The sequence below is a fragment of the Camelina sativa genome, chromosome 11 (assembly GCF_000633955.1).
Source record: "Camelina sativa cultivar DH55 chromosome 11, Cs, whole genome shotgun sequence".
Taxonomy (NCBI): domain Eukaryota; kingdom Viridiplantae; phylum Streptophyta; class Magnoliopsida; order Brassicales; family Brassicaceae; genus Camelina; species Camelina sativa.
In genome coordinates, this window is record NC_025695.1 from 29,636,187 (window position 1) to 29,645,384 (window position 9,198).

The window sequence follows — 9,198 nt, forward strand, 5'->3', positions numbered from 1 at the left end:
AAAAGATTATACATTTGCAAAAGCTAGCTATTCAATTGCCAGATTCCTTTGCTGACCCAAAGAGAGTAACAAAATCGTACATATCAGCTTGTAATGCACCAGTACGTATTGATGTTCACAAGGAACACAATGATCAAGTTGCTACAGAGTCTAAGGCCTGTTTGAAACGAGGCAGACCATTGGGTTCCAAAGATAAGAACCCTCGGAAATCTAAGAAAGGTGCAAATCAAACCGAGGTTACGGAAATTATAGACATGGCCGCGGCAAATCCTAAGGTACCAAATGAGGTTTGGGACGCTGAACCTCAAGGACCTGAAGGTATTGATAATAATGAGATCCCAATCAATTATATCATGTCTGGAATAAAATAGAACCGTAAAGATGTCGACATCGATGATGTATTTGCTTATCAGATAGCACTTGAGATAAATGAGGATCATGAACCCACGTCTATATTAGAGTGCACTCAAAGTAAAGATTGGCTAAAGTGGAAAGAAGCCATTGACGTGGAGTTAAACTCTTTAAAGAAGAGGAATGTGTTTGGTCCAATCTTAAGGACACCATTCGATATAAAGCCAGTTGGACATAAGTGGGTCTTTGTAAGGAAGAGAAATGAGAATAATGAAATCGTGAGATTTAAGGCACGACTTGTGGCACAAGAATTCTCTCAAAGACCAGGAATAGATTATGAGGAGACATACTCCCCTGTGATGGATGCAACGACTTTTAGATTTCTATGTTGTAACCGCATATTTATATGGTCCACTGGAAAATGAAATTTATATGAGATTACCAGAGAGTATTGAGCTCAAAGATAAGAGTGGTTCTCGAGAACAATACTGCATAAAGCTAGACAAATCCCTTTATGGACTGAAACAAAGTGGGCGTATGTGGTACAATAGACTAAGTGAGTACCTAGCTAAAGAGGGCTATAAAAATGATCCCATCATTCCATGTATTTTTATAAAGAAGTTTGCAAACAAAGGGTTTGTAATCATAGCAGTATATGTGGATGATTTGAATATCCTAGGAACCTCTGGGGAAATCGCCCAAACAGTCGAATATCTAAAGAAAGAATTCGAGATGAAAGACCTAGGCAAGACTAAATTCTGTTTGGGATTGCAACTTGAGTACATAGATAATGGAATCCTTGTGCATCAAATGGCATATACAGAAAAGGTACTCAAGAGGTTTAATATGGACCAAGATCACCCATTGACTAGCCCAATGGTTGTAAGGAGCCTTGATTTGGATAAAGATCCATTCGGTCCAAAGAAGGACGATGAAGAGATTCTCGGTCCAGAAGTGCCATACCTCAGTGCAATAGGAGCGTTAATGTTCTTGGCTAGCCACACTAGACCAGACATATGTTTTGCCGTGAACCTCCTTGCTAGATTTAGCTCATGTCCAACCCAAAGGCACTGGAACGGTATCAAACATGTATTGCGTTACCTACAAGGAACGCTTGATTTGNAAACGACAAATTTGGGTTTATATTATACTAACCATAACAAAGAAGGTTTAGTTGGTTTTGCTGATGCAGGTTATCTATCTGATCCACATAATTCAAGGTCTCACACCGGCTATGTGTTTACTCACGGTGGTACCGCGATTTCGTGGCGTTCTATGAAGCAAAGCATTGTGGCCACTTCATCTAATCACGCGGAGATTCTAGCAATTCATGAAGCCAGCCGTGAATGTGTTTGGTTGAGATCGATGATTCAACATATCAGGACAGATTGTGGCATGGCCGACGATAAGGAAGCAACGGTTATATATGAAGACAATACGTCCTGCATCGCACAGCTCAAGGAAGAATATATCAAGGGAGATCGGACGAAGCACATTCTACCCAAATTTTTCTTCACACATGAACTACAAAATGCCGGAGAAGTTCAAGTGGTACAAGTTCCGTCTTGCGACAATTCAGCCGATCTCTTCACCAAATCATTACCGACATCGACATTCAAGAAGCTCACGCACCAGATTGGAATGCGGAGACTTAAGAACTTCTAGGGATGCTTGGAACAGGGGGATTAATGTGTGCTGTACTCTTTTCCCTTCACCATGGTTTTGTCCCAATGGGTTTTCCTGGTAAGGTTTTAATGAGGCAGCACCCCCAAGCGCATTACAGAAAACCTACTTAGCATTTTGCACGGTTATGTCATCCAAGGGGGAGTGTTGTAAAACACTTGGAGTGGATCTTCCATAACCGGCCTATACACGGTCCATACACGGCCCATGTACGTCCAAGACAATAAGGCCCATTGGCCATCTCTTCTGTATTTAGTCGGTTTAGTGTTTCCTAAGGTGATAAGGGTTTGTCTTCACTATATATATGTATGATTATCGAACACTTAATAAGAAATAAGACAAGAGAAAACCTCCTTCGATTTCTCTAGTTTACAACAGTAACAGAATCCGTAACATATTAATATCATCCCAACAATATGAAGAACTTGATATTTGACATAAATGATGTTCAGGGTTCCGCTCAGGTACAATACTAGGTTAATCTCAAATTTGATACATGTTCCATTTTTATAGTTGTGATTGTGACATTGCATATCATAAAATGAATCATTTTACTTTACCAGTTTAACATGATATCTCAGTTAAATTATGTATAAAATATTTAATATTCTCACTAATGATTATTGAAAATATTGCAGCAAAATAACATAAATTTAAAAAAAAAATTTAATTTTTTTGTTTCGTACGTAGTACGGGGTAGGATACTAGTATGTTGTATATCACTGAGTAAAATAAGCTTTATATTTATACTCAAAAGTTGGAATGATTATATTTGAGCTCAATAATTTCTAATAAATATTTAAAATTAAAATTCCGCGTGTGCGTGGATACAAATTCTAGTATAATATATAATTTGATATACTAACATTTATACACATGTTAATTAGCTTGTCATCTTAGGTGGAGTTATAAGATGATTGATTTAACTCATGAGGAAAGAAGAAAAAGCATACTATGAAACAAAGTTGTAATTCGATATGGTTTGTGACTTCATCCATCATCTTCTATCAATTGCTCTGCGAAAAAACAATATCAAAACTCTATATTTCTTTTTTTTTCCCCGTTTTAAAATGTTGACTAAGCAATAAGACTAATAAAAAAAAACTCGATATCCAACTCTCTACCATTTTTTGTTTTTTTCCATAAATTGATAGAAGAAGAAGATGATACACAACAAAGCAAACAATCAAGACAGAAGAGGCTTCTTAGAGTCAAACTCACTCTCAAAACTCTCAATTTCTGAAAACCCTTCTTTGCCTTTTGCCCATAACACGAGGTATAGCCCTACAAACATCAACACCATCCCTCCCACACTGCAAATTTTTTCTTTTGTTAAATCATTCATTAAAAAGGTAAGAAACTCAAATTTTACCACATAAGATTGTTTGTTAAAACTTAAAAGAGTTGTGTGAATAATGTTACCTTCCAAGGCTAACGGACTCTCCTAATGTAAAAACGGAGTAAGCAACCGAAATAACAGTAGCGAAAGGACTGAACATTGAAACCAAAACCGGTCCACGTTTCTTCATTGCCCATCCATTAAAGCTAACACATGCTCCACTCACTGTCCCTCCCTGCCATTTCAAATGTTATAACCATAAACCATTTACTTATGTTATGTATAAACGAAAAACCATCTGAAACTTACCAGGACAGAATAACCAACGAGGTTACCGAAACTAACAAATGAAGTGGCAAGTACTTTTGCTTTTCGGTTTTGTAATAGCAGTACCACCGTTGTTATCAACACTCCTAGTAATGCCGTTATTGCACTTAACGATATCGGTGCCGGAAACTCTGCTAATGTTGACGCCTGCAATAACCATTTTTAGAAACTAAACAAAACTGGTTATATATATATATGATGATTGATATATGAACCATGTTATTTGCCTGAAGAACGACGTTGGTTGATAAAACAAAGACGGCTCCAAGAAGGTAGATACAACCGAGGACTCTGTCTCGATCAAACACGAATTCTGAGGCATTATCGTATTCGTTGAGTCTTACCGAAGTGCTGTGCATTAGGCTCATAGTTAAAGCGCCGAACACACACAACAATGTCCCTAAGATCTTCAATTTGCTGTACACACATTTCAGACTCATCTTCTCTAACCTATCCAGAAAAGAAGACACACTTAATGTTGGAAACACCGTATGAGATTGCATGATATAACAAGGATTTAGTTACTCACCCAACGATCCAAGCTATGAGAAAAATGAGACCAGGAGCGAGATTAGGCATCGCTGTCGCCATTGCTGGTGATGTCAACCTGATTCCTTCTAGAAACAGAGACTGGAACAGAGTAACCCTGTTTAAGAAATTGTGCCAATTTTAAACCAAGTTTCATACTTTTAAAAACACAAGAAAAGAGAGAGTAAGTAAATGGGGAGGATGATTTACCCAGCAAAGGCGATCAAAACTAGCTTAACAATCAGCCTCAAACTAAGCTCATTCGGCCATTGCTTCCTTTTTAGAACAACAAACCATTATTTTAATATGTGAAAAGACAAAAGTTTGGTTTTTTTCTAGGGTATGTGGAAAAAGTTATCAGGGCAAGGCAAACCTTTCGAAGAGAATGGCGAAAGGGGAGAGGACAATGAAAGTGGCAAATGTAGAGAAGATGACAATGGTAAAAGGGCCGAGACCGAGTGACATCAAATAACTCATGAGCAAAGAATTGCCCGCGTATACGAATTGAACCATTACTAAACCTCCTACTATTACCATCTCTTCTATCATCTCCTTCTTCATCCTCTCCTCCAGGAGATTGAGCACCGATTGATAAAAAATCTAAACACAAAAACTGCATGGCAGGAAATACATCATAATAAGCATAATGAGTTATGTTAAGATTGCAATACATAAAAAGATTAGAACAAATGAATTACTCTGGGTGATCCCGCCTAAAAAAATGAATTACTCTTTATCTCTCCTCTACATTCATCCAGAAAATATCTCTGGAATCGTAAACCATTATCTTCCTTTCTCTCTCATTCCTTTTACTCTCTCATTAACAAACCCTTCATTTGTTATTCCCACACCTATCTATATTTGTTACTTTTGATGTCTATTTTAAGTCAATTTTTATCCCAACCTTCAATCTCTATTCTGTTCTGCAATCTTCCCCAAATTAAAGATCCATTTTTTTTTTTTTGAAAAAAAAGTTACCAAATTTTTTGGAATTTTGCTTATATATGAAGCATCATGGACCAGTCTGTTTAAAAGTGAAATGCTAAGATCTGTGTCGAATAAACTTACTGCTTTTCCCACATGGAGTCATGTTGGTTCCACTGCCTCTTCGAACTCGTGGACTACCATCCTTCCTGCTCTGGCTCGGTTCGGTTCCATCGGCGTATTACGATCTGCAGTTGAATTGATCAATGACGGCGACAAGCCAGATGCTTCTCCACTTGTTCACTTGCTCCGCGTCTCCGGCGACCATGGCTACGTTTCTTTGTGTCAGCAGCTTCATGGCTACGTCATAAAACATGGGTTTGTCTCAGATACGCGTCTTTCCAATTCCCTGATGAGGTTTTACAAGACCAGCGACTCCCTGGAAGATGCTCACAAAGTGTTTGATGAAATGCCTGAGCCAGATGTCATTTCTTGGAACTCATTGGTCTCTGGTTATGTTCAATCGGGAAGGTTCCAGGAAGGACTCTCTTTGTTTCTCGAGCTCCACAGATCTGATGTCTTCCCTAACGAATTCTCTTTTACAGCCGCTTTAGCTGCTTGTGCAAGACTGCGTCACTTGCTGCTTGGAGCCTCTATCCATTCCAAGACTGTGAAGCTTGGCATAGAGAAAGGCAATGTCGTAGTGGGTAATTGTCTAATTGACATGTACGGGAAATGTGGTTCCATGGATGATGCAGTTTTGGTATTCCAACACATGGAAGAAAAGGACACTGTTTCTTGGAATGCCATTGTTGCTTCCTGCTCAAGGAACTGTAAGCTCGAGCTGGGACTTTGGTTTTTCCACCAAATGCCAAATCCAGATACTGTAACATACAACGAGCTCATCGATGCTTTTGTCAAGTCCGGGGATTTCAATAATGCCTTTCAGGTTCTATCAGATATGCCTACCCCTAATTCATCTTCATGGAACACTATATTGACCGGCTATGTCAACAGTGATCGATCAGGAGAAGCTACTGAGTTTTTCAAAAAAATGCATTCGTTGGGAGTCAGATTTGATGAGTACAGCTTGTCGATATTTCTCGCCGCCATTGCCACCCTAGCTGTGGTTCCATGGGGAAGCCTTATCCATTCTTGTGCTCTCAAGCTCGGTCTAGATTCTCGAGTTGTTGTCGCAAGTGCTCTTATAGACATGTATTCCAAATGCGGAATGTTGAAGCACGCTGAGCTGATCTTTTGGAAGATGCCTAGAAAGAATCTAACTGCATGGAACGCAATGATCTCTGGGTATGCTCGTAATGGCGATTCAACTGAGGCAATCAAGCTCTTTAACCAATTAAAACAAGAAAGATTCATGAAACCTGATCGGTTCACATTCTTGAATCTCTTAGCTGTTTGTTCTCATTGTGAAGTGCCAATGGAAGTCACAGTTGGCTTCTTTGAGATGATGGTCAACGAGTATGGGATCAAACCCAGCATAGAGCATTGTTGTTCTCTTATAAGAGCTATGGGGCAGACAGGAGAGGTTTGGCAGGCAAAAAGGGTGATTCAAGATTTTGGTTTTGGGTATGATAGTGTGGCTTGGAGGGCTTTGCTTGGTGCTTGTAGTGCTCAAAAGGATCTGAAAGCTGCCAAAACCGTCGCCGCCAAGATGATCGAGTTGGGGGAAGCTGGTGAGGATGAGTATGTATACATAGTTATGTCGAATCTCTATGCTTACCATGACAGATGGAGAGAAGTTAGTCAAATTAGGAAGATAATGAGAGAAAAAGGGGTAAAGAAAGAAGTCGGGTCTAGCTGGATTCAAGAGCAAAATGTAGTACTACAGATTTAGATTTAGATTGAGCTTTTGGTTATCTAAATATAATGTCAAGCTAGCTTTGAATCTGGGAGATGACTCGTGGAAAAAGGTGAAATTGTATTACATTTTTTTTTTCATGAATCAAAAAGAAAATGACATGAGTCTGGAGTCACAAACAAAGAACTTGTCTCTAAGTTTACGAGAAGAACTTTCCTCACAGTAGTAAAAATCTTCATAAATGTATCAGGTCACCTTGGGACTGAAAGGCCCATCTCTGCAACAGTAAACAGAAAGAGAAATAAAGGTTAGGAGCGAAACAGAAACTGATAATTACAAAGAAAGAAAGACGGATGATTTGGGCTTATTGATTTCAGGGTAAGAAACTTTGGAAAATGTAAACTATCACCAAAGCCATCTCATCTAAAATAGCTTCCTAAAATCTAAATGATCACCAAAGCATTGTTGACAGAGCCCACCTTTAAAAACAACTGCAAATACGTCTCACGTGCCATCGATTCCATCTGGGACAAAGAGCACTTTTACAAATTACTAGAGTATATTTGCCACTCTTATACACAGATCATGAACTAACTTCCCTAGACTGGTATTCATAGAAAAGATAGCAAAAAAAAAACACAATGAAAATCTTAAATTCCACGTTTTCCAGGGTTTATCTATCCTACAGCTTGTATTCCAATATTTCATTTGGATTACTAGAACTAAAAAAAAGGTTCGTACTTGATAAAGATGCAAGGATCCCACATGGTAACGGTGAAATTATGTGCCTGCATGAACCAAGTACTCATAATTAGACGGACACAATGGCACGAAAGCTCTTGCATGAACCAAGTACTCATAATTAGACGGACACATTGGCACTAAAGCTCAAAACTCTTTCACAACTCTAGAAACTGATTCACTCAATCAGTATTAGTTATACTAGGGTCAAACCTCCTACTTGTTATGAGTCAAACATTAAATCTACCAACACTACATAAAACAACTCTGTTCTTACCAAGTAAGAAAGTCAGAAAACTAAGAATTAACATAAATAAGGAAAAAGCATAGTCATATGAATTAATCATANCTCAAAAGGATCTGAAAGCTGCCAAAACCGTCGCCGCCAAGATGATCGAGTTGGGGGAAGCTGGTGAGGATGAGTATGTATACATAGTTATGTCGAATCTCTATGCTTACNTAAGTTTTCTAATACAAAACCGACTGCTAAGGCCAAAGGTCATGTGTGCAATACATAAAAGTTATCATATGTGAGGTCAGTCAATTTAAGTACTGCAACATAGAATAGACTAAAGGGAAGAATGATCAAAAATAGAGAAGAAGGCACCCAAAAAAAAAAAAAGAAATGCTATACTCACAAGAAAGAAAGAGCAGAAAAGAGAATTAGAGGTCGGGANTACTACAGATTTAGATTTAGATTGAGCTTTTGGTTATCTAAATATAATGTCAAGCTAGCTTTGAATCTGGGAGATGACTCGTGGAAAAAGGTGAAATTGTATTACATTTTTTTTTTCATGAATCAAAAAGAAAATGACATGAGTCTGGAGTCACAAACAAAGAACTTGTCTCTAAGTTTACGAGAAGAACTTTCCTCACAGTAGTAAAAATCTTCATAAATGTATCAGGTCACCTTGGGACTGAAAGGCCCATCTCTGCAACAGTAAACAGAAAGAGAAATAAAGGTTAGGAGCGAAACAGAAACTGATAATTACAAAGAAAGAAAGACGGATGATTTGGGCTTATTGATTTCAGGGTAAGAAACTTTGGAAAATGTAAACTATCACCAAAGCCATCTCATCTAAAATAGCTTCCTAAAATCTAAATGATCACCAAAGCATTGTTGACAGAGCCCACCTTTAAAAACAACTGCAAATACGTCTCACGTGCCATCGATTCCATCTGGGACAAAGAGCACTTTTACAAATTACTAGAGTATATTTGCCACTCTTATACACAGATCATGAACTAACTTCCCTAGACTGGTATTCATAGAAAAGATAGCAAAAAAAAAACACAATGAAAATCTTAAATTCCACGTTTTCCAGGGTTTATCTATCCTACAGCTTGTATTCCAATATTTCATTTGGATTACTAGAACTAAAAAAAAGGTTCGTACTTGATAAAGATGCAAGGATCCCACATGGTAACGGTGAAATTATGTGCCTGCATGAACCAAGTACTCATAATTAGACGGACACAATGGCAC

At 38.2% G+C, this 9,198-nt stretch overlaps 3 protein-coding genes across 11 annotated transcripts in view; 1 reads left to right on the forward strand and 2 right to left on the reverse strand.

Annotated features, from left to right (window-relative positions):
* Positions 3,188-4,861, reverse strand: LOC104724621 (WAT1-related protein At5g47470). The gene is given in 7 exon segments (XM_019231998.1): positions 3,188-3,347; positions 3,457-3,608; positions 3,683-3,847; positions 3,928-4,150; positions 4,230-4,346; positions 4,439-4,504; positions 4,602-4,861. Coding segments are annotated over 7 exon segments (1,110 nt in total). The 3' UTR covers positions 3,188-3,220.
* On the forward strand, positions 4,933-7,060 carry LOC104724620 (putative pentatricopeptide repeat-containing protein At5g47460). The gene has a single exon (XM_019231607.1). The coding sequence runs from the start codon at positions 5,268-5,270 to the stop codon at positions 7,005-7,007; it is 1,740 nt and encodes a 579-aa protein (XP_019087152.1). The 5' UTR covers positions 4,933-5,267; the 3' UTR covers positions 7,008-7,060.
* LOC104724622 overlaps positions 8,445-9,198 on the reverse strand; it is a 3,398-nt gene continuing 2,644 nt past the window's right edge. For 2 of the 9 annotated variants that reach the window (XR_757714.2, XM_010443157.2), the window contains exons 3-4: positions 9,109-9,155; positions 8,556-8,644 (exon numbers count right to left, since the gene is read on the reverse strand). Coding sequence is in view for 4 of the 9 variants with exons in the window: in XM_010443157.2 (XP_010441459.1) it covers positions 9,148-9,155 (8 nt within the window). In the remaining 5 variants the exon portion in view is untranslated. Of the gene's footprint in view, positions 8,645-8,846; positions 8,907-9,108; positions 9,156-9,198 lie in introns of those variants that run through there. The other 7 variants (XR_002033930.1, XM_010443159.2, XR_757716.2 and 4 more) reach the window with 6 other exon arrangements.